The sequence below is a fragment of the Lates calcarifer genome, linkage group LG15 (genome assembly GCF_001640805.2).
Source record: "Lates calcarifer isolate ASB-BC8 linkage group LG15, TLL_Latcal_v3, whole genome shotgun sequence".
NCBI lineage: Eukaryota > Metazoa > Chordata > Actinopteri > Centropomidae > Lates > Lates calcarifer.
Window position 1 is genome coordinate 10197943 of NC_066847.1, and position 24417 is coordinate 10222359.

Here is a 24417-nt window from a genome sequence, read left to right on the forward strand (position 1 = left end):
ATTTTGAAACCTCTAGAAACCCGACAGACGGAGCTAACACCAAGTTTAAGACAAGCATAAAGTATGTTATCTTCTATCGTAAGCATTCATCAGTCTAATAAAATGAGGTAAAATACAAAGACATTTATCCATCAGCTTCTACAAATGTTAAGGTGTTTACAGTGAATCACAATCCCTTTGCTGGCGAGATATGCTAAAATGTAAGGTGTTAAGCAAATGTTTGACTGGCAGTGTAGGCCTGTTTCTACTGTAGTGGCAGTGCTATAAGAATTGACGCCAAGGAAAGTAGAGAAGCGAGAATGGAGGGGATGATTCACTTTCATGAATATCCATTAGAAGGAGACATCATATTACTGAACGGCCTTGTTCCCATGCTGGTGATGCTGATGATGTTGGTGATGCTGAGAGCTGAGAGTTTAACCAGTAGTTGTAGACGCAACTGACTGGCAGTGACGGAGGAAGGACAGAGTGGTTTGGCGTAGCAGTTTTTCTATCTCAGTTTCAAAGCAACAACTAGAACTTCCGTGAATGACACAGAAAATATTTGTAAACAAGTAACATATACCGCATCGTGGAGAATAATCACAATGTAGTTTACTGATTATCTGGCACAAAAGCATTTCTAAAAAGGAGCTTTATTTTGCAGTACAACAAATTTCAAACACATTTTACAGATGCAAGTTTTACAGATTTTATGGTCCTATGTGATACATTTTAACTTCTGTCTGCTTTGGTTTACAAATTGAATAATGTTACATTCTGTTAGAGTGTATTTGATGTGAATAAAGGAACAGGATGAAGTAGAGAGAATCCGTGGGAGGAAGTGGGTCACCCTGTTTGCATTGTCTTATAGTTTCCACCCTGATAAATTCAGACCGCATCAAAGCCTGGCTTGTAGCTGAAGTCACATGATCAGCAGAGGAACTACCAGACACTCCCCTCCACCAACATCAGCACCTACGCGCTCATATATATCAGCCCAACTCAGAAAAACACATCAGAGAGCACGTCAAGAAAGAGAAAGACAGATTTTAGGAAGTGGAAAATAACACACATTCAGTAGAGTGAAAGAGATCACAGGGGAATTTGTGGATTAATTTGAACAGCAAAATGATGTTGTTGGAGTGTTTCATCTTTGGGATGATTGCCTTTCTTATGACAGGTAATTTTATGATTTTTCTAACACTAATTTGGAGCAAAAAAGTACATTAGATGAGTAGATTTTTGCAAACTTTATGCAACAAATGTTGTATGTTTTTTCCCCAGGAGCTCACTGTGAGGTAACAGAGGTCTTTGCTGAGGCAGGCTCTCAGGCTGTACTACCTTGTAAATGTAGCTCCACATCACCTGTTCCCTCTGCCATCATCTGGAGTAAAGCCAACAAAGGGTAAGACAAAACTTTTTACTTATTACTCCTCACTTGTCCATGATGTTTTCCCCTGTCACCAGTCCAGTTCCCAAATACCCTCAAATTGCTCTATTCAAAACAAAAAAGTGTATCTATATGCCGATGACACTGGACTGTTGTGACACCTCTTACCACAGCACTGTTTGGCGGAAGCAAAAGAGCGGTCTGCAGTACTGGGGGTCTAGCTGGGCACAGAAAGGGGCCTCGCGCGTACGATGCCCCCACTCCCTATTTGAAAAAGGCGATTACAGCCTGCAAATCAACGATGTGAGGGAGGAGGACGGAGGCCTTTACTCCTGCAGCTTGGAGTGTGGAAACCAGGTCACTGAAAATAAGGTCATGCTCAGAATCATTACAGGTAATAAACTTATACACACACTTTTGAATGACTACACATGCACTGCAACCACTCAATGAATTTGCTAAACCATTGTGAAAAAGTCAACTATCCAATAAGATATTGAAAAGGTACTGATTGCGCATGCCAAGACTCATAGTAAGAGTGCCTGTGATTTCCTGTATCAGAAATGAGCTTTGATGACGTATAATAATGTCTTTAACCTCATCCTTGCCTGTGTCCTTCACAGTATCCGTCTCTCCATTGATTCCTGTATGGGGGAGAGATGTTTCAGTCACTTGTAATGTGACTCCTTGGCCTAATGGGGCTGCTGTCCAGTGGATGTTGAACAATAGCCCATTTGCACGTCAATCTGGGACCACCTTAAGAACAGTCACTCCTCAAAATGTTGTGAAGGAGAGGGCAACTGCAAGGCTAACAGGAAACTGGACCTGTTTGGTGCACTACATGTGGAAAGAGGGGCAAGCTTCAGCATCTCTGTCTGTGAAAGGTGAGACACCGAAGAGCGGCCAGAGGAGTCAAATATCATAAGAAACTGAGATGTATAATAATTTTTGATGGCAGATGTTCTTAAAACCTTTTTCTTTATTTCCCTTAAAGGAATCATCCAACCACCCGATGACAACACCAAGGTGTACGCTGCTGTGGGATCTACAGTCGCACTCCCCTGTGTCTTCTCCCATGATTTAGTCCCCTCCTCACTAGTCTGGGAGAAACTGCAACCTGGGTCTCGATCTAAACCTGTTTTCAGTCGCCTTCCTCCCTCTTTCTCTCAATCTCAGCCCTCTCAGCTGCCCTGGGATAAGTCTGCCAGTTTGAAAGAGGTTGAATTAAAGGATGAGGGCAAGTACAGATGCTCTGGGACCATACAAGGACAAAGACTGGCTAGAAATATGCAACTCATCGTCGCCAAAAGTAAGCTCACTGTGGATTCAGTTTAAACTTGAGTAAAAATCCACTGAATCTATGTATTTTATAAAAATACAATAAACTGTTATTGTTTGTTTTTCTCTCAGTTGACAGCAGCCTGTCGAAGAAAAAAGACTCTGTGACTCTGACTTGCCAACTGTCCGACGCAAGTGAAGTCACTGACTATGAATGGGTTCATGTGACCTACGACATCAATGGCACCCAGTCAGTTGGGTCCATCCAGAAGGGGAAGACTCTGAATATTGACCAGGGGTCTGAGGAGAACTGGGGGGAATGGACATGTCGGTTCTCCAGCAAAGTTGGCGTTCTGGGAAACGTAACATACCAAGTTCAACAGATGAGTAAGTTCACTCTGCTTTATGCGTTATAATTTAATTCTACTAATAATATACTGGATTGATGTCCACAAAAATGTCATATTTTGAGCTGATATCTGACTTTCTTCTGGTGCTTTTCTTTACAGGTGGTCTGAGTGGACAAAAATCAAAAGGTTTCTCACATAACACCGCCACCGTGGTTGGGCTCAGCTTTCTTCTCCTTGTTCTGCTGCTGATTCTGGCTCAGATGTATAAGAACCACCAAAGGGTAAAGACCTGTGGTTTTTAATGTAAAATCTTGGGGTTTTTTGTGGGATTATTTCAGTTTTCAGAATTCTTACTAATTCTTTTTTTTCATGTAAGATGCAAAATCTTGAAAAAGGGGAGATTATTGTCTCTGGTTCGAGATAAGTCACTTGATTCCTGAAAATACTTTGCATGAGTCTTGCTGGACCTTATCTCATTAACAGATTTTTGACTGAAATGTGGGCCTACGAGTAGCCTACGTACGTGGGCATTCATACATTAGATTTTAAATTCGACTTCACGCTGCTTATTTTAATAACTTTGCACCTCTTTCTTTCCACTCCACAGAGGAAAAGGATCCTTCAGTACCCTGCGTTGGAGACGATTGTTCACACCATCTCCAATGAGCGGGAGGAGAGAGAAAGGAGCCGAGTGAAAAAATAAAGACATGTTAAGGCAGATGCATCGCAGGAAGAAAAAAGTGCTAAATTGAAATCTGTCATCTTCATACCTGCAATATGTTGGGAGACTTTTGTTTGCACAGGTTTTGTAGATACTTTAATAGCAGACGTTGTAGCAGTACTGTTGTCATTGTTTTAATAAAAATATAACTGAGATGTTATATGTTATGTTACCCTTGTTTCAGCTGTAAATGTTTTTAATTGTTCTATGTGAGGATTTGTTTGCATGTATATTATATTGGGAGCAAAATGTTTTCTAAATAAAGTGCATTTAACAGAAATAAATCTGGTTTTATTTTTTACATAATGTACAATCTGAGGCTCTCCAAATGAGAGAAGAAAATTGTTACTGCTATAAATAAAATATACAGTACTTCATAAAAAAAAGTTCCACTATGTTACACAAAACAGTGACCACATATTATTCTGAAAAAAATGCTTACTTAAAATGAATTACAGTATTGTACAGTGATCATAAACTCAGAGTGAAGACCTGTTTCAACGGTCTGCAGAGCTGCAACATCCGGTAAAGTCTGTTCATCCTGTTTTTGTAAAAAGCCTGCTGTCCTTGTCAATTTGTCCCTCTGAAGTTCACATTGGTTATTTGATACGATCGTCTGTGATCTCGACAGTCTAGTTTTGCCCTTCAGTTTGTATAGTGCAGCCTCAGAGCTACACCTGACTACACTCCCCGTCTTCTTGCTCTGGAAATTCATGAATATCCAAATAGGTCAAAGATCGGCTGATGCCCTCCAGAAGCCCTTCACCTCCAGGGTGCAAATGGTCCATGACTTCATCATCGTCAAAGCACCAGCCTGGCCAGTCCACATTTACACCCTCTGTAAAGATAACACTGAACAGAGAGAGAGCGGTCAAAACCTATCATCCTTTAACATTTACTGTTCCACAATGTCTCCACTGCTAAATATTGTAATTGTCTAAGACTACTCCTTACAGAGTTGCCACTCTGCCTCAAGATTGCCAGTACATTTTAATTCTATTATTATATTTGTATGGACTAAATGCTAGTCATGAGGTGTTGGCAAAGAGTATAAAACACCAGTAAGGAATATTGGCATGAACAGTTGTAGTCTAACCATAAAATATTCAATAGGTTAGCTATTTACCAAAATGCAGAAGAAACTAAATAAAAGAAGCAGTATAACACTTCATCTCATCTTTGAAAACATTCCAAAAAATGTTAACAAATCACATATGAGGTGGAAAGTCCATTCGACGTGTTAATTAAAACTTTTGAGTGCGTACAGAGCGTTGTGGTTAGAAACGTGAAAAAAACACATTAGGGCAATTTCAAGTTTCCATTCTCATACAACAGTCTGTCCATTACCAGCCTACTCCTCACTGAAAACTCATTTCAAAAGTAGAGATTTGACATCTTAATGAATTTCCCAATTACTCGAGCCATTTGAACATTTAACGCTGCAATTTTTTTTCTACATGCAAAAATTGTGGCTTCCAGATCTTCATTATCTCTACTTTAATCTTGAAAATCCAGGTACGTTCCTGTTGTGAGGCACGAAGATTGAGACTGCTGAAGTCACAGGCTTGTACTGGGAAAATAAAATGATATGTCACTCCTGAGTCACATATCTATTTCATGAGCAACATGTGATATTTGCATGTTTTCTCTGATACTGGATGTATTTTTAATTATTTTAAAGTATTTCAGATGTAACATCTATTCTATTGCTCTTGTTCTTATGACCATCACTTGTTAGACAATTAACCTTTAATGAATTGATCAACATTATTTATTTTTCACTTTTTAATTAGTTGAATGGTTGGCTCCTGAACTAGACAAATGCCCTTAGTTGCTGTGTTTGTGTTAGCATTGTAGTGGGGGTATGTAATTTAAATGTCATCTTTTGAGACCTGTCCCAGTTGTGTCTCTTTTTACTTTTTGTTCTCTTTGTTTTTTATATGGCATGTAATTAATTACACAATCAGTTATTGCATGAAGGTACTTGTTGTCACACTAACCTGTTCCTGTTATCATCTTCATCGCCATCTACCAGCTGCTCTTTCCATCCTTTACTCACTGTGAGGGCTCTGCGTCTTACGAGGTGCACCTCCTCCCACTCTGTGTCTCTGTCTCCTTCACTGGGCGACGGTGAAGGAGTGGTGGAAAATGAGGGGGAAGGAGGAGGATATCTTGACCTCAAATTGGATACTTTCAGGTTTTGTTCTCTCTTTAATCCATCTCGCTCCTTCTGTCTCCCTTTGGCTCTTTCCAGAAGGCCTTCCAGAGGTGAGGGGTGTCCATTGGGATATTGTCCTGACATGGGAAAAGGTGTATCTCTTTCTTGGGGTAAAGTATACAAGCTACTGGAGTGCAGACGAGGTCCATGCCCTCCCTCAATTACAATATTAGGAATTGAAGCACTCCTTTGAGTTTTAATTTTGGGCCTTTTGCCATGAAAGTTCAGATCAGGCAGCTCAGGCTCAGACAATGTTTGGGGATCTGGGGAGACTCTATCATGCATGTACCAAAACATGCCTTGGTTGGGCTTCAGGGAGCCCAGTTTGAGCACCCGGTGTGAATCTGAGCTTTGGCCAGAGGGAAGAGAGTTTCTCTTCATGTTCATGTTGTAGTCAGAGTCAGAGTTGGAGGAAGAGTTATTTGAAGCAGCCCAAGTGTCTCCCGAGCCCTGGAAGACCTGCTTGGATGTCTGACTTGAGGGGCCCTCATGGATGGTAACTGGCCTCCTCCTCCGTAACCCTGGCGACTTCAAATTTTTTGAGATCACCCAAGCCTCTGGAAATATCTCCATGTCTCCAGACTGGCTGTAGCTGGAATTTCTCCCGATGTACTGGGAATTTCTCCTTGTTGATATTCCTCCTTCTCCTGGTGGTCTTTGAAACTCAGGCCTCTCCTGGGACATTGTTGGTTGGTAAGGAAGTTGTAAAGTGCTCTCTTCGTCTGTTGGATAGTCAACATCTGGTAATCCACCTAGTAAAAGATTGTGCGGCCCAATTGTATTGTATCTAAATGGATCTGCAGCAGTATTAGACATGAAAAGATCCAGATTAGGGGCAGACTGTGTCCTGTGATTAAAGTTCACCCATCGCTCATTTGTCAACGGAGACTCAGCTATTTTCTCTTCTTCTTCTCCATGGTGTCCATCTTGATCTCCTCTCACCCCCATTTCTATCCATTCATATCCTTTCACTGCTTGTTGGCGACCAGCAACGCTCCTACGAACTGATTTACGATTACTGTTGCTGGGCTTGTCATTGGGCTGGGATTGCCAAAAAGGTGGTCCAGTAATGTTAGTGGCCATATCATCTGCAGGTTCATACTGTGCCTCTGCCTCTTTGGATGACAATATCCCATTTATTGACTGGGGGATAGCAAGTTCCTCAGTAAGCTCATCGACAAAACTTCCTCTTGATTGTATAAGAGGTTCTTCTTCTGTCTCCATATCATCTGTCTTGGCTTCTGTAATAGGTTTGGCCTCCTGCTGGATTTTCCAATTTTCAAGTTGTCTGTTTCTCTCCATCTGTCTCAGGTTCATCAGTGTTTCCTGACAACATAAAATTGAGATAAAATATAGAGAATTAAACAATATTTGTAATACTGTTTGATATAAGAGTCTACAGCTATGCTAGTGGCTCCGGGAGGCTGTACTTCAACACAGTAGATTTTTGTGCTGTCAGTGGCAATATTAACATCCTGATGTTAAATCAGTGTAATATTCACCATGTTCGCTAGTTTAGTTTAGAGTGTTAACATGATAAAATATGATAATTAGTACTTAACATGAAATACAGCTGAGGAAAAGCCAGACGGTCAACAAAGTGAGAAAAATTCATCCTGAGTGAGACATGAATATCAGAACCAAATTTTGCATCAATCCATCCAATCATGTGGAGACATTTTACTATGAACCAAAAATGTCAACCTGATGGTGCCAGAGGAAAACTCAGCTCACTGAATAATAGTGAAAATCTTGACCTTCTGTTTGTGTTGAAGGACAAGTCAGGGGATTACCAAAGTCAGCAGGATGTATCCTCTGGGGACACTGAATGTCTGTACAAAATTCAATGGCAATCTAACCATTTCATTCTGGACCAAAGCGGTGGACTGACTGACCAACCAACCGACAGACCAACCAACCAATAGAACAACAGTACCGTCTCTAAAGCCACCTTTCCAGTGTGGCTAAAAGCTAAATGAGACTGCTATCCCTTCTAAACTTTACCTTTGCCTGGTGGATCGTGGAGACCCATGTAGAACATCTCTCTGGGGAGCTGGCTGCAAATATGTAGACATTCATAGTACTCTGAAGTTCACCCACCTCCACGAGAACAAATGAACCTGAAAGAAGAGGAATGATAATGGGATCTATAATATATCTACGTAGAATACAGCTGTCTTGGCTCAGTATCTTTAAGAAGATGTTACTCACAGCCATCTTTCAGTGCTATGCAAGAAGTTTTGTCCAGGGCCAGAGGAGGTCGAACCACTCTCAGCCGCTCTCCTTTCTTTGGGACTTTGGTCATTAGAAGCACATCTGAGAAAAGTAGAGCCACCACCTCCAGCTACATCATATTACGTGCAAGGAAACATGAGAAAGTGAAAAAAGGTAATGAAAAGGATGTTCTGAGGAGGTAGATTTGAACGTGCAGTTACTGAGTGCACAGGCTCTGCTCACCTTGCTGTCTTTTCTGTCCCGAATCTTCAAGTTCTCCTCCAGCAGCAGCCTACGTACAACTTCAGGACCCACTCCTCTGATGGGGCACGTCAGGTCAAACTGGCAGATCTCTCTGACGTGCTGTCAAGGAAATCCATCATGAGTAATCTTAAGTAATGCACATTAGAGCAGATAACAGATTATGTTGACAGAAATCTATATGTACATTATAGTCTGACACCTACACTGATATAACAAAGGCGTGGTGCTCCTTGAACTTGTAAATATTTGACTGTATTGTGAAACACTCTACCCAGGCTTGTGTGTGTATTATATTGTGTGGTTTCATTGCTGACTTATTAGCAGAAAAAAACTGCAGAACCTGGGAAGTGTGAGTAATGACATTATTCAGGCACATTTTATACATTACATTTTATTTTACATAATATATTTTTGCAGTATGTACCTCTCTGTAGGCCTTTTTCACAGTGGACATTTTTCATAATATGAGAAGCATAGGTGTTACTAATAACATTAACAATGGTTCTGTTCTGTTCAAGTGTCCCAGTAACTCATGACAGTGTGACAGTGGGCCAACTTGCACAATATCAGGACCATGAAACTGAAGCAGCTAAATGGAATTCAACTGTCATCACTTTTATTATTTACACCTGTACTTTTCTTAATGTGAAATGTCAAAATGTTTTCTGTGTACAAGGCTCAGTGTTTGTTTTGCTTCTGTTGAAGGTTTCTTTATGACAGATGTAAATTTCATTGATGTAGCTGAGACTACTTGTTTCCATCACTTAGAATACACACACACAGACAGACACACACACACACACACAACCCAGCTTAGTTTTTAAAAGGGTCTACAAAGTCTACAAAGGTGTTTTCAAGAATTAAGTATGTTACCTTGTCAATTTCTTCATTTATTCCCTCCACCTCATATCCCTCCACCCTCTGAGCAGAGATGGAGAGAGCGAGCTCCTCATCTTTCAGCCTCAGGTAGTCATTAATACTCTCCAAGAAACTGTTCACACTGGACAACTGGAAAGAGGAGGGATGGTTTAGTGTGCATCAGTGTGAGTTTTGCTGCTCTGTAGTAGACAAACAGATCTGATGATTTGACAGTGTGAGATCCTCACCATGCCTCTGAGTATCTGCTGCACCTGAGAGTCTGGGGTGTTTTTGAGCACAGCTTGGAGCAACAGTGAGTATTTTGTGATCCTTTGATGAGGTTTGGCCTGCATGTCCCCAAGCCGCATCCGCTCACACTGAGGGTGAGTCTCTACCCACTGGATAGCACAGAAACACAAGAATGTGGCCTTAACTTGGTGCTTTTCAGAAGAAAGGTTCCCACTTCACCTGATGTCTCCCCACTTGTTCCTCATTCCTCATCACAACAGTCACTATACTGTATGTACCAGCTCCCGTTCTTTATCAATTTATTTCTGTTTTTTTTATCTGTTATTAAAAGTGACATCTCTAAGTCAGCCTGCCTTTGTGTCTGCATTGTGGTCTAGAGCTAACCAAACCTTGACAAAACCATCTGTAATTAATTAAAAATTTGTGCCAAACAGCATCCTACAGCAGCCTAAATTATATCTAGTCAGTGCAGCTAATTGGTTTTACTTTTAGAGGTTGGAAAATTCAATTTGCAAAACCCTGATCTTAATTCTTCCATTCACCTCCAGTGTATTGCGGAGGGTGACAGAAGACTGATATCTCAAAACCCTGACAAATAAAACCCCACGTACCAAAACAAAAACTATCACAAGGGGTACGTGACATGTTTTTGTTTTGTATGATTCAGAGGACCAGACCCCTGAACACCCACCAACGACCATTTCCTGGTAAAATGTGTTGTTAACTGTTAAACAAAAACATATCACCTCCCACTCAGGTTGTTAAATGTGAGGGTATGACATCAGTGAAAAAGTGTTGAATGCTGAATTTCCACATATGGTGTATAGCTGTAGTTTCTAGCTATATACACAAGATTCCCTTGTTAATTTTGTAGGGTGGTATGTTTATACATCAAAAACGCTCATTATGTAATGCAGTAAAAAGATCATTCCTGTGTTTGTTTTTCCAGACCTAGTGCATGAAGTGTTGCAGGACAGTTTTCTTGTCTTGCACTCACTTTTCCCATAAATGTTCTCCATTCAGTCTAGTGCACTAGAAATTCAAAGCACTGTTGAAGCTGAATCATTTGGAGAAGACGTTGGTGTGACAAAGTGGTTGCCCGGAAGGAAGTGGCTATGACAGGTCGCCCACAGAGTTATGAAAGTATCACAATCCACAATTAATAACAAAACAGTTAGTCATTACATTTAATTCCATTCAGGTGATAATTGTGTTGTATGTTATGCATATGGATGCAGCTTCACTGTACCTGAACATAAGTGAGGAAATGTGGGTTGCTCTCCATCTGCCTGCGCGTGAACTCGAGATTGTTTTCCTCCTCCCAGCAGTAATGCTTATAGGAGGAGAAACGCTCATGGAACTGAGGACAAAAAGAAAAGGATGATTAATGACAATGTGAAAAGTATGCCATTATAAGTAAAGGGTCTGCACTTGAAATTTTACCAGTTTTATACATGAAGATCAGATTTAATTGATTTGACCGAAGATTGATTTGTCATTACGAGTAATCACTGAGGATCTTAATGTTAAATGAGGAACTTAATGTTAAAAGTAAAGCACTAATTATGCAGCAGAATGACCTATGTCAATATTATATTATTATTAGGTTACTGGATTATTATTATTATCAATGCATTAAATGTATGCTGCATTTTAATGTTGTAGCTCTTCAAGTCCCCGTCTAGTCAAATGCGTATTCTTTGCTTAATGCTAATTTACTGGGATGTTTGAGCTTCACAGTGCAGAGTAAATTACGAGCAGAGTTTTACACTAGAAGATTATTTTCACATTCATCTGCTGAAGGGAGAAAGTGTCTCTGTGCTCACCTTAAATCTAAGATAAGATGTGGACGTACGAGATGATTTTGTGACATGACAAAGGCCAATATGCAACATCGGCTATGCAACCTACACAAGTACAATGTGGAAACGTGAATCCTGCATTGCACATATGTGAGAATTTACTTTTTAGTGAAGCAGTTATACTTATACTATATAGTACATTCCTACATTTTTTATTTTAAAATAACATTAGTTATTTTAAGTTTTTTCAACAGTGCTGTTGGGTAGATTATTTTTTGGTCAAACGTACATTATATTTTATACTGTACACAAATGGATTTTTGAAAATCCCATTGTGCAAAGTAAGTAGTAACTACAGCTGTCAAATGAACAAGGTGGAATAAGTGTTGTAAGTCTGAGCAGAAAATACAAATATTCAGTTACATCCACAAAGTACTGTGTTGTACTTGAGTAAATGCACTTACATCTTTCTCATTTTGCAGATGTTTTTGTTCAAAGCAACATACAGAAAATGTATCCCAACTTATTTGAAACAACACTAAAAGCATGTTCACAGAACATGCTCACAGAAGGCTTTTTTTTTTTTTTTTTTTTTTAAAGAAAGTCATGGTTAGGGGGTATGGATACATAGTTGTTTTCTTTCACTGATGCACAGACACACACCCATGAATGTGCTTGTAATTTATCTTGCAGACAGTGAGTGCCTACCTGCAGGCAACCAGCCTCTAATCTCATGGGGTCAAAGGGCTTGCCTGTCCTCCGGACATCATGTAACATGGGATAAATCACCTCCTGCCAGAACAGCTGGTGTGCACTGAGGATGGAAGGGAGGTTGGAGAAAAGCAGCTCAGGGGTCACCTGTCACCGGACAGAGTCAAAACAAAAATAAAAATTATAGTGTTAAAGTTAGACTCCCCTGCTTTATTTTCCATCCTCTCAGTGGAAATGTGTTGTGTTGCAATTTCCATTTGTACTTGTCTGTTGTATTCTGTATCAGCTCAAGCGGATGTTCTCGCTGTGTCAGTCAATTTATGTCAGTGGTATGCAGAACAGTGGAAAATAGGCATGTAAATTAAGTTTGTTGTGCAGCGTGTTTGTGTGTTTCCAGTGTAGATGAGGCTGCATACTCTGCAGACTGACCTCCTGGAGAAATCCATGCTGATGAAGGTTGACAAGGGCTGCAATAACCAACTGCGAGAAGTAAACACAGCTTTGTTAAACATCCTGTGGAAAATCCCTTGTCAGCTCAGACATACATAAAAAGAAATGTGGCGTTTAAAAGACTTAAAAGACTATGACAGCAGGTAGAGAGTGACATCTTACATCTTTGATGATAATCAGCTTGTTGATGTAGGTGAGCTCAGTGTGAACAAACTCCCACAGCGCCTCCTGTTGGTGTCTCTGCATCTTAGACATGGTCTGACCATTAAAAAAATGACAGAAGAAGAAGAGCGGGGGAAAGAGGAGGGAAAGGAGACAACTATCAGAGATGCTAAGTGCATAGTAGAAAGAGCAGCAGGAGGAGCACTTAGCATTTAGCATTTCCTCACTGTCAACAAATTCCATGAAAAGATCTAAGCTAGAAAAAATTTAGTTTATCTCTCAGTACTTTCAGATCTGTCTGTTGCTTTCATTTCCAATCCCTAAAGGTATAAATCTTAACATACAGGTCACGGAAATATACCTTTATAACCTGAAACAGCTTGGCACTCAGTTTTTTTTTTACATATCACATAAACAAGAGGAAATAGTGCATTTTTGCTGCATTTTTTCAGGGAGCATTTACAGCAACAGGATGGTGCTCTGACTCAAAATAAACTGCAGTGCCCATCTTCATTTCAGTGGAGGAACATGTCTCCCAGTGCAGTGGTGTGACTTAGTGATGTGTTTTAAATAGTTTTTGCACAACAATGGATTTCTATGGCACAAAGGAATAAGCTTTATAAAGCTTTACATAGGCAACATTTGTTAGTAGAATACAGTCATTGTTAAATGAGATTTTGATCTTTGAATGGACTTTGTTGACAAAAAGAAAGTTCCCATACTGCATGAGAGTCAACTATCTCCGTCCAGTTCTTCTCGAGTGTTGTTCCCAGACTCTCCTCCTTCCATCTCCACTTTAGACTGACTGGCACAGCGTAGGCCTGCAGATCCTGCTTTAACACATCCAGCTGACCTCGCTCCTGACGGGACGGAAAAGAAAGAGACAGAAAGACAGAGAGATAGGAAAATCTGATGTAATGATGAATTCCTCAGAAATGATCATCAACAGTTATTGTGAATACTTGTGGTCGGTCGTTATATCTAAAAGTATGCCAGTGGAGCAGAACAAGTATTGCTGCGGTTGGTTCAGTTGTTTGAGTGGGCGGAAACAGCTAGAACAAGTCTGTATCTGTTTCTAAGCCAGTCAGCATGTAGTGTGATGAGCGGGAGACAACATAATACCTCAGACGCTGGGTTCTTGTCAGACACTCCCTGGCTGAACAGGACCTGTCTCAGTGCCGCTCTGGGCTTGGCTCCTGCAGACGTTCCTTTACTCAGTGTTGAAAAGTCAGTCACAACTTTCTGCTTGGTCCGCCGCTGGAAAGTCAAACATTTGTACATTTCAAGTGGGGCATTTTGTGTGAGCATATTGGAGGAATGCAAACATTTTAAAGATTATATCAACAAACATTCAACAGATAAGATAAGAAGCCAGTTTTCCGTGAACATGACGATGTAAAACACAAGCAGCATTTCCTCTGAATTTCCCAGTAGTTTTAACACTTTGAGTAGATGTATCCTTAAGTACAGTGAAATAAACATACTCCCACAGTGCTCTAAATGTAAGTACAGTAAGTAAGCATGTTCAGCATAATGTACTGTAACAGAAGTAAAAGTACTTTTTATATGAAGTGGCTCATTTCATATCGTGATTTTATAGTGTTAGTATGCATCAGTCTGTAAACAGCATTTTTGTTGGTCAAGATAAAGCTGGTTTGAACTAATTGAAAGTGCTGAACTGTTAAATATACAAGTACGTCAATCTTATTTTGCAGTGAAGTGAGAATATTTCAACCTGTTTTTAATTTAAAATATATTCTACAAACAAATAAAGAAGATTATAATCATGAAAAAGAAGATAAACTTCTATACTTGAAACAAGGATGTTTTTTTTCACTGAACGATGCACCACATTTTAGAGGCTTATCAGATGTTTTGTATGAAAAATAATCAAGCAACATGTTAGATAAATGTAGTGAAGCAAAATGTCCAATATTTACCTCTGATATTTAGTGAAGTGAAAGTATAAAATTGCATAAAATGGAAGTACTAAAGTAAAATAACTCAAAACTGTACTTGATTAAAGTCCACCACTGTAAATGTAATTTCTGTCTAAAGTCACTTGCCTGATAGCCCACTGTACCGAATTTGTTTTTGTCTGCTGACCCCTTGTGGTGATGGTTTATCTCTGCAGCTGCCGACGTCCCATCGCTGACATCCGCCTCTCTGCTCTCACTGTCCCTCTGCCTCTCCCCGTCCACACCGTCTCTCCACGGCACAGATCCGTCTTCCAGCTGTGATTCATTTCCCCCTCCATTATTTACATTTGGTGCTTTTGAGGAAAGGCTGAAGATAAGCACACAGCGTTATTCACTGCCAAAATAAGGTGTGTGAGGTTGAAGAGGTGAGTAGTTTGTTACAAGAAAATGCTTTACAAGAGAGTCATGGAGACTGGAGGACAGAATGGAAGGAATATTGTGTGTTTTTTTTTTTCCTTTTTAAGGCTAAGCTCTTATAAACCCTACATGAACAAACTAATATCCACTAGATGGCTTCATTTAAGGTGCTAAAAACACTGATTTGTCTGCATGTCACAGCTGACATGTGTCTGGTTGTGAGCAGTTCAACCATGGACAATCTTTTTCCTTGTTTTATTTGAATTTAATGTTTGTTTTTAAAGAGATATGTGCATAAACCAGTGCCACATATCACATAATTTATGCCCATAGCTAGTTAGCAATACTTCTCTCAAGCTGGGCTTTAAAATACACAAACAGCAAAAACACAGCACAAATACAAACAATCATAAGATAAACTCAGTAATCAGCATCAGACCATCATGACTATATGACTGATTCCTCTTTAAAACTATTTCAACTTATGTTAAAGATAATGCCATTTATGGCCCAGTTTGAGTTTTATTTTTCATTTTGAAAAGATTTGAGGTCACATGAGGATTTAATAAACATCACCTTACAATTTTCTGTAAGAATGTACACTGTGTACCACCATGATAAATCATCACAAGAGCACCGATCATCCAGAAACACACAAGCAAAAGAAGCAAGGATTAGAAATAGAGAAGTTTAAAAAACATAAACACGATTTTTGTCTTGTTTGCTTTGTTATTCTGTCTTGCATGATTTCAGCAAATCAGTTAATAAGAAATTTTATTTATACAGCACAAAAGTTTCAAAAAGCCTTCAAATAGTTAGATGTCAAACAGGCAAGTTGGCATCATGTAGAAGTTACAAAACAGAAATAACACAAAAAAGTGGTGATGAGATATTTTTACATTTCAAATAATTTGATGCTATAGTAAGAGCATCCAAAATCTAGGGGCAAAGAAAGGAGGTAACAGTAATGTATACTCCATGTATTTGCCTTGCTCATTGACTCTCTACACACTATCACATAGACACAGTAAATACCAGGAGTGTGTCAGGTAACCAGGTAACTGTTGCATCTTACCGTGCCGATTCAACAGGACACTGATAGTTTCACATGGCTACAGCTCCAGTTACACAGCTGTGCAGGCCGTAGTGTCACACCTTAATTCATCTGACATTAGTTCCCACAAACTTGACATCACAGACCTACAGATTTAGGTTACAGCGAAGAATGTGTCTCCATTCTCAGGAATCTACTGTATCTCAGTGAAGTATTTCACAATTTACTGCTGCAGCCATTGGAGAAATACCACTTTCACACAGCTGGGTCAGTGCTGTTGCTTCAAAATAGCAGGACTAATGCAACACAGGTGAAGCATGGGATTACAGCTATGGTATTCACAATCACATTTACAGAGTTTTAGAAGTTATACGAAGAGCAAAGATGCTCACTTGAGCAAACATACTGCAGTCAGGAACACTGTACTAATCTGCTCATGCTATACAGTCAAACATCAAAGGACTGACGCAGCTGCTTTCATCACAGTGTCATACCTGTTTACAATCACTGTCTGATCCCACAGTAAGACACTAAAGATGTTTGAGGTAGAATTACATTTGTCTTGTAACACTTTGGCCTGTTTAAAGATTGATAAAAGGTCAATAAAAACAGGTCTTGTAGTAGTTTATAGCCTCAGTAAATCAACAAATCAAATGCCAAAGAACAGTCCACAGATCCACATGTTAACACAGCTTTAACATGAAAGTGACTTACTGTGAAGACCAAATGTTCTGTGCTCCTGTACCTCCTTAAATGATCATGTATGCTTTATAATAGTTAAAATGATAGACTTTACCTGGGCTTGGCTGAATCCATTTCGTTTCACACAGTCATCTTTGGTTTCTGTTAGCTTTCTCCTCCTCTTTCTCTTTACCTAGATGGGTCCCTCCCTCTCTTCCTTTCACCTGCACCCCTGCCCTCTGCAACTGGCCCAACGAGAACAACTGGATTCTGCAGCCAACAAATCAGTGCTCACGGCTGGTTAATGTGTCGCAGTTAAGAGTGTTTAGTGGAGCGGAGGCGGTGACTGATTTCTGTCAGGGTGATCCATTGTTGTTTCATGTCAATCAGGCTTATTGATCACCCTAAGCAAACAGTAGGAAATTGTTTTAAGAGGGGGGAAAAGAGGTCTTGTGTGTTCTTATATATCGAGCATCAGCTGTTTTTGTTCGTTATATAACAGAAAGAGAGGCACTGATATCAAATCAGCCCTGAGAATCAGGTAAAATGGAGGACAGAGTAGAGCATGCAGTAAAGAAGTGAGTTATGGGGAAGAGGAAAAGCCGAAAGAATGTAGCCACAGGAAAGGGGAAAAAAAGATGAAAAGTTCAAGTCAGGTCACAAAAAAGAAATCTATAAGAAATATAATGTCATTACAAATGTGATTAAATGTTTAAGGCTTCATGTTAGAATGTAGACTGGCTGCGTGCCTGAAGGCTTACAAGATTACATCCTCATTAGACACTCAGATGTTTTTCACATTTATACTTCATCCACACTCCTTCAACATGCACTCTCAGCCTGTTAATGACAGCTGCCTGAAGCCTCCAGACACATTTATGGTACAATTCAGACACACGCATAATGATATATGACACATTTATTAAAAGTTTATATATTAAAAGATCATTCCTGCTGTTTAGCAGTATCGTTGATTGTCCACTGTATAAACATTTCTGTATTATAAAAGCTGATATAGTTTCAGGGGGTAAAAGTGCTGAGGAATGACACGTCTTCAGTCTGTAAGTGTGTGACTGATTCATATCTGAATCTACAGGCTGGAACTGGTATTATAAAAGTTGCTTGGCTGAGACAGACCGAGACTAGGCGTGTCCTGTTTTGTCCAACAGTAATGAATAATGCTTGTATGATGGGGCTTAAAAGAATGCTAATTAGGCTGTGAAAAGCTGGGGTCTTGGTCCATGCTCAGCATGAACTATTCCCTAGGTTTGTTATTGTTCCCATAAAGTCTTTATACAGAAGACCAGAACTTTTCGGTCTCTCTCTTTTTTTTAAGTATAAACAGGAACTACTTAAAACATTACTAGTTAACTTTATGGTACAGACTAAATAGTAACTATTTAATTGTAACTTCCCTGTGCTAAAAATAAAAAATAAAAAATGTGTGCAATAATGTTTAAACATAGCTGCGGATATGGCAGAAAGAATGGAGTGATAGTTTGTTGTTCAGTTAAAATTGATTCAGCCACATGTACAATAACAAGTGATCACCTCCATATGAAATCATAAAGAATATTACTAACTCATATTTCCAGTAAAACTACTATAATATACATCTTTTGGTGAAGTTGTTAGATGATGAAATGAAACTCTCAGATCTGAGAGTGATATCAATCTCCTTATTTAACTACTGGAAAGAAAGAAAATGAGACTATTCCTCAAAATAACTATTCCTTAAACATTAAAAAAATATATATTTGCAGTTATATACATTGCTCAAAGTAGAACTTTTCAGTGCCAAATTCCACTTTCAGTGGCTATCCCTCCTTGAACATTTTGATCGCTGCCTCTCATAGTTTGACCATGTCCTGTCAGTGGATGATGCGCAAGAGAGGTAGAGTGTTCAGTGATGCTGGTTTGCTGCTGCTTTGATGGTAGCACCGTGTCTTTTTGTATAGTCTCTAAAGAGAATAATACTTGGCTTAATAAGCATTTTATTCCACTTGGCTCGTGTTGGGAGGACTACTGAATGCCATACTTTGTCTCAAGCTCCTCTGCCGCCCGTCCCAGGTGCATCTGTCTCAGTTTGTCTAACAACTCCTGCAACAATGGCCGGTGAAGCATTCCACCTCGTCGCCCTCCTCCGCCCACATGTGACCCTCTCTCAGCCCACACCCGCAGCATCTGGTAGTGAGCCTCCCGGCAGGATCTGTTGTCCAACTCTGCTTGTTCAATTTCTGTATCCCTCACACCAAGAATACGCACCAGCTGCTTTACCTGCAGCACGGGAACTAGATCCAGTACTGTGTAGATCAGGTCAGAGACTGCAGAGGGGGGAGAGAAGACAGGAGGGGTGTGTTGAGGGGAAGAGATAAGAGTTAGCACAATAGGTTGTTGTATGTCTGAGCCAACACACACTGGACCATTGGTCAAGAGTGTGTGCAGCTATGCACAGCATAGGATACACTCACTATTGATTTCAAGGGGGACACAGTCTGGCAGATTGGATGGCTCCTGCTCAGTCGTAGGGATTTTGGGAATGGCTTTGACACTGCTGTTGTCCAAAGGTTCCTCACCACTGATTAGGACCTGCTATGAAACAAGAGTAGAACAACTTCACTGTAGGTGTACTATGTAGACGTACTACACTTCCAGTCGCGAAAAGTAACCACATAGTTAGATCAGTGTACCTCGCAAGAGTCTGGGGAAACATCAGACGGCTGGGAGGATGGCTGTAGCAACGTCTGCTTGGTAAACCATTTTGTAGCCATGTAGGTGACAAGAACCGCCAGCACAAACAACACAAGCACCACAGCTCCAACTCCAATAATTATGTTTACAGGGAATTCATTTACTGTGGTATCAGGATCTGGAGGGACAGAGGAAAAAAGACGTGAACATGGACATATTAAAAAAGCGATAATGTTTTTAAACCAACTAAACTACACTCTGTTGTAATAAAACCTAACAAAGAAGGCACATCTAAAAAAAACACTCTTTCTTAGGGTTTCTTCAGGGCTTGTGGAATTAAATTTAAGCCCTTTTGAATATGATGTGAAATGCAAATTTGGGCAAGCAGTAGAACAGCCAGTTATTTCAACATTTTCACACATTATGTTTCAGTGTAGCTGTGTAGCAAACCCATTGTTATTCTGGAAATCAGTGTATTCATCTGTCAAGCAGGCCTGACAATCATATGTCAGATAAAAGGGCTCACCTTTTGTATTCTGAACAGAAGGTGTACAGTGCTGACTGCACTGAGGGCCACAACTGTGGAGAACAGAGAGAACGTTTCACAATGATGAAGAGGAAGTAGCACATCTTAAGAGGAAGTGATTAACACGAAGGCCGAGACATCTTTTTAACACCAGCAAATATGAAATGCAGTTTAAACAACTGCATGTCAACACTTTAAGCATGGTTTCACAGTTACCACCACACAGGAAGTTGGCAACAACTGAAATAGAGATAATGGTTCTGTCACAGTTACTATTAATGTCTAACGTTAACGTGTTTATGTAAACATGACTGTAGCAAAAGATTGTGGGATCTATGAGCTGTAAGTTCCTCTGGGCTCCCCTTCCTTCTCCTCTTCCATCTAAGGCAAATATCTGTGTCTGTCCACCTACACAATCCTCATTAATACCAGGGGTTTTGGGCAATAACCTGATAGAGATCACAGGCTGCCATGATTACATTTTCACTAGTGATTCCCATTTTTAAGATCTTTAACCAAGCAATGTTGTTTTGCCTAACTAGGAAAAACCTTTACCACATTTTACTCTCTATCTTTAAAGTGTTAATGTTTGTAAATCGTAGATTTCAACCACACCCTGTTGGTTTAAATTTATACTGTAGGACCACAGGAGCGATTTTTGTCCATATATTTTCTCCTCCCTCAGTGAGACAGCGGGCCATATATTTGGGGGTGAAACAGGAGCCCAAGAGTCAGTGTATTTAACAAAATGAGCACTTGTTTCTTAAATGTTGCAACACCAGTAACCCATTTTAGTGAACAACTTCTCTCTTCTGTTGCAAACAAATGGAAAGACTGAACAAAGTCGGAACTGTGCTGCAAGTTTCAATTCAATAAACCAACTTCCCCATCAGTAACTTGAAATAACACCATCCCAAACAGTGGGATGAGAACAATGCATGTACACAAACAACAATTGTATACTCACCTCTTGCAGGGTTCACATTTTCTCATGACTCTGTAGTAGTTCTCCTTACATTCACAAACAGTGTTTTGTTCTGGTGTGCCTGTGCACAAGAGAAATTGTAGGAAAGGAATTACAGAGGAAACACTTGATGATCCAAATAATTAATAATTGATAAAGACAAAGCTTTTGCGTGACATGACTGAGCGTTATGAGTATAGTTAATTTGCACTCATATCTTAAAACTTACAGGTTTTTATTGTTGTTTCGTCAGGTCCACATTTTGTACATTTGCGACACTCGTACGTTCCTGAGTCGATGAAAGCTTTGTAATAACCGTCTTTACATTGACAAATAGTGTTCTGACTTCTCCCACATGGCTTTGTCAGGATTTCATTCTCTGATGTTGTGGAAAGGTTGAAAAGAGAGAAAAAGTGCACAGAGCAAACCATTAATTGGTGCAACAATGATGAATCCAAGACATGGAACTGAGTCAGGAAAAGGTAATGTTATCCTACTTTTACAGGTGCTGCAACTTCTGCAGTTGGGGGAGTAGTTAATCTGGTCTGTGTATTGTCTATCAGGACAGGGCACGCACTTACTTCTCTGACCATCACCATGACACACCTCTAAAAGCTTAAAACCTGAAAAACATCAACATCACATGTAAACACAGTCATAACCTTATAAAACTGATTGAATAGTTGAAGAAGGTGTCTGCCTGTGTGATGCCATTCTAGTAATGAGCATGCTACTGTGTGTCATGTGTGTTTCTGTACCTGCATGGCATTTGTCACAACAATGTCCCTTTTCATTGTCATATTCCCAAGATTTGCATTTTGGTTGCACAGTACTTTGTAATGCTGCCAAAGCGGGAATGAACATGCACTGCAAAACAGAACATACAATGAATGTACAAAGAAAACATTTACTATGCATCATAGGGCAGTTTTTCATGTCTCCTTGCAATCTCAAAGTATTCTGTGAAGTACTTGAGCTTTTTCTCACCACGAGGAGCAGTATTGTGCCCACAGGAGCTGTTATATTCCGTCTTCCTCTGGGCCCAGCTCCCTCCATTATCTTGCAGGTTTAAATCAATCCATCTGAAGCCACCTGCAAAGTAAACAATCTGTAAAATACAGCCAACAGCCAAAGAAGTAATATACAGTATATTACAGTTTTGATGAATGATGGAAGAGTATGCTCTCGGTGCAACTGGATAAAAGTCATTATTCAATGCCTAAAATGACCTAAAATTGACTGGTAAATCAACATGAATTCATGTTTATGTCATGTCGTAAAAAGTAAGAGTTCTGTTGCAGCCTTATGCTTAAATTGTTTACATAAATTTTTTCCCCCCTCAAGCCACACTAAATATTTATCTCAGGGGCTTCCTCTTTATCTCGATCATCTTGAGATGTTTCTACACTGGGGCTGTGGATTTTCCAAATCCAGGGGTCAGTTCAGGCCTTGATTTTCCAGCCATGGTTCCATCTTCCTGCATCACAACACGAGATTGTGGATGTGTGTATTGCGGTTTCGGTCTCAGTTTCTGAATTGTTACACCCCTTTTCTACATCTTACTGGACTCCATCTGGTATAAATTCAACAACCTGGACTCTTCTTAGAGCTGGACAACCAGCCAAACTGAGAGATTGGAATAGAAGGGCCTCAGTATGAGAGGTGACTGAGAACTGGATGGTCTCTCTGGCTGAGCTCCATTCATCACCCACTTATTCCTATCCTATCGGTGAGGCATGGTGGTGGCAGCATCGTGATGTGGGGGTGTTTTTTAGAGGCAGGGACAGAGAGACTGGGCAGGGTTGAGGGAAAGCTGAACGGAGCAGACAAAAGATACATCCTGAACGAAAACCGGTCTAGAGCGCTCAGGACCTCAGACTGGGCTGAAGATTCACTCTTCAACAGGACAATGACCCTGAGCACAAAGCCAAGATAACACTCGAGTGGCTTAGGGACAACTCTATGTCCTTGAGTGAGCCAGTCAGAACCCTGACTTGAATATAAACGAACATCACTGGAGAGACTTGAAAACGGCTGCCAATCCTCAGTTTTGACCCAACCTGACAGAGCTTCACAAGATCTGCAGAGATGAATGGCTGAAAATGCTCAACTCCAGTTGTGCAAAGCTTATCACATGAAACCCAACAAGAATCAAGACTGCTGCAAAAGGTTCTTTTAAAAAAAAGCACTAGCATCCTAGTGTAATGAGGATTAAAACATTTATGATGCCACACTAGCCAAACATACGCCCACATTCAGAATGTCTCATTGTGGTTTTAGGACATTCATCTTCAAGATTTCTGCTGCCAACCAAGTACAACAGACACTGAGGGAATTTCATTTCCGAAAAATTACATTTGGAAAACAACCTTCTGTCCAAGGATAATCCATAAAACTACATTTCGCCACTACTTTCTAATAATAAAATAGTTCAAATGACAGATGACAGGTCTGTGGGTTAAAGTAAGTAACCATTAGATTGGGGAGGGGGCTGAGGTTTCACTGTTCTGCAGGGTCGACTGAAGGTGAGCAAGAGACCATGTTTATGAATTAACTATTTAACTAAATAGTACAGGTCACTGAATTATTCTTATGTATTGTGTACCTTCTCTCAGCTTACTTACCTTTAGCTCCAACTGAGATGTAAGCATGTATTTATTTTGATTAAGTTCTTGGCTGAAGTTTTCATGATATGTGAATGTAAACAGGGTCGTTTCGGGTGGTCTCGAAAAATGATGTATTTTCCACTTCCATAAATTAGCCTTTTAAGTAAATTTCGGGGGCGTTTCAAATCAATGATAGAAAACAAATATGAATGTATGGTTATGTTATCATTATATTTGTGGTCTGTAGATACACAATGAACGCGGTGATTTATTGACAGTTTAAACAACTCCCACATGAAATACGCCACTTGTTTGGCAGCTTTACCCCGAACTTCCCTGTCGCTCTGAGGCTTTGAGATTAGACGACTCTTCGAAAACTTGAGTTACTTTAAGACCTTCAAGAGTTAACCTGACGACTAATGTATTTACAAGTAAGGTTGACGTATTTACTAACTAAATCTACACTCAACATTTGACAGTTATTATTATTATTATAATTTTGCCTCATTGGTTTCGTTTTAGCTACACAAGACACCGCACTGACGCCCACTACAGTCTCAACTAAGATATCTATCTCCCCCTTCCCACAGGGTGCTCAGGAATTTTACCGTCACTTACCTGGACAACCACTGTTAGGCCGAAGAATATCTCATTACTTCAGGTCCATGAGTCGACATGAATTTATCTTCAGTATAATGTTTTTTTATTATTGAAAGCGGAGCGACGCTGCCGTTGCCCTCTCGGCTGAGACCGACTTGCGGAGGCGGTCTTAAACGGGAAATGGCTGTGTCACGAGTCAGTTTCAAGGAATTGTGAGGCAGAGTTTGGCAAGAAGGCACCTGTGGGCAAAAAAACACTCACTGTTAATTCACTCTGAAGATCAATCCAAACAGCTGAGCGCCTTTTAGTC

The 24417-nt window shown here is 40.0% G+C and overlaps 3 protein-coding genes across 4 annotated transcripts; 1 reads left to right on the top strand and 2 right to left on the bottom strand.

Annotated features, from left to right (window-relative positions):
- Window positions 1-983: 983 nt before the first annotated feature.
- On the top strand, window positions 984-4005 carry LOC108887353 (lymphocyte activation gene 3 protein). Its single transcript, XM_018682739.2, has 8 exons — window positions 984-1162; window positions 1267-1387; window positions 1546-1766; window positions 1996-2256; window positions 2367-2681; window positions 2783-3037; window positions 3160-3281; window positions 3608-4005. Exons 1-8 carry the CDS (start codon window positions 1111-1113, stop codon window positions 3701-3703), a joined length of 1443 nt encoding a protein of 480 aa, XP_018538255.1. The 5' UTR covers window positions 984-1110; the 3' UTR covers window positions 3704-4005.
- A 127-nt stretch (window positions 4006-4132) lies between these two features.
- Window positions 4133-17505, bottom strand: plekhg6 (pleckstrin homology domain containing, family G (with RhoGef domain) member 6). Its single transcript, XM_018682738.2, has 15 exons — window positions 16836-17505; window positions 14716-14935; window positions 13772-13906; window positions 13372-13509; window positions 12650-12745; window positions 12467-12517; window positions 12035-12184; window positions 10774-10884; window positions 9524-9673; window positions 9291-9425; window positions 8397-8516; window positions 8151-8283; window positions 7944-8059; window positions 5722-7265; window positions 4133-4573 (listed from the first exon to the last, which is right to left on the bottom strand). The coding sequence occupies exons 1-15, from the start codon at window positions 16853-16855 to the stop codon at window positions 4393-4395; spliced, it is 3300 nt and encodes a 1099-aa protein (XP_018538254.1). The 5' UTR covers window positions 16856-17505; the 3' UTR covers window positions 4133-4392.
- A 119-nt stretch (window positions 17506-17624) lies between these two features.
- On the bottom strand, window positions 17625-24286 carry tnfrsf1a (tumor necrosis factor receptor superfamily, member 1a). Of its 2 annotated transcripts, none has more exons than XM_018682742.2 (10): window positions 24126-24286; window positions 21889-21993; window positions 21660-21768; window positions 21399-21524; window positions 21131-21280; window positions 20905-20983; window positions 19938-19990; window positions 19411-19589; window positions 19192-19309; window positions 17625-19044 (listed from the first exon to the last, which is right to left on the bottom strand). In XM_018682742.2, the coding sequence occupies exons 2-10, from the start codon at window positions 21955-21957 to the stop codon at window positions 18743-18745; spliced, it is 1185 nt and encodes a 394-aa protein (XP_018538258.1). In that variant the 5' UTR covers window positions 21958-21993; window positions 24126-24286; the 3' UTR covers window positions 17625-18742. The 2 variants fall into 2 exon arrangements, with proteins under 2 accessions (XP_018538258.1, XP_018538257.1); XM_018682741.2 differs by having other exon boundaries at window positions 19192-19312.
- Between the last annotated feature and the right edge of the window lie 131 nt (window positions 24287-24417).

Excerpts from the sequence above, each read along its gene's own strand:
- LOC108887353 (XM_018682739.2), top strand. The coding sequence starts at position 1,111 with ATGATGTTGTTGGAGTGTTTCATCTTTGGGATGATTGCCTTTCTTATG. Across the intron at positions 2,682-2,782 it reads GCAACTCATCGTCGCCAAAA|TTGACAGCAGCCTGTCGAAG; the intron begins GTAAGCTCACTG and ends TTTTTCTCTCAG. Across the intron at positions 3,038-3,159 it reads ATACCAAGTTCAACAGATGA|GTGGTCTGAGTGGACAAAAA; the intron begins GTAAGTTCACTC and ends TTTTCTTTACAG.
- plekhg6 (XM_018682738.2), bottom strand. The coding sequence starts at position 16,855 with ATGGATTCAGCCAAGCCCAG. Across the intron at positions 12,746-13,371 it reads AGATAGTTGACTCTCATGCA|ACCATGTCTAAGATGCAGAG; the intron begins GTATGGGAACTT and ends TTTAATGGTCAG. Across the intron at positions 7,266-7,943 it reads CCACGATCCACCAGGCAAAG|GAAACACTGATGAACCTGAG; the intron begins GTAAAGTTTAGA and ends TTATGTTGTCAG.
- tnfrsf1a (XM_018682741.2), bottom strand. The coding sequence starts at position 21,957 with ATGGAGGGAGCTGGGCCCAGAGGAAGACGGAATATAACAGCTCCTGTG. Across the intron at positions 21,281-21,398 it reads AAGTTGCAGCACCTGTAAAA|AGAATGAAATCCTGACAAAG; the intron begins GTAGGATAACAT and ends CCACAACATCAG. Across the intron at positions 20,984-21,130 it reads CGAAACAACAATAAAAACCT|GCACACCAGAACAAAACACT; the intron begins GTAAGTTTTAAG and ends TCTTGTGCACAG.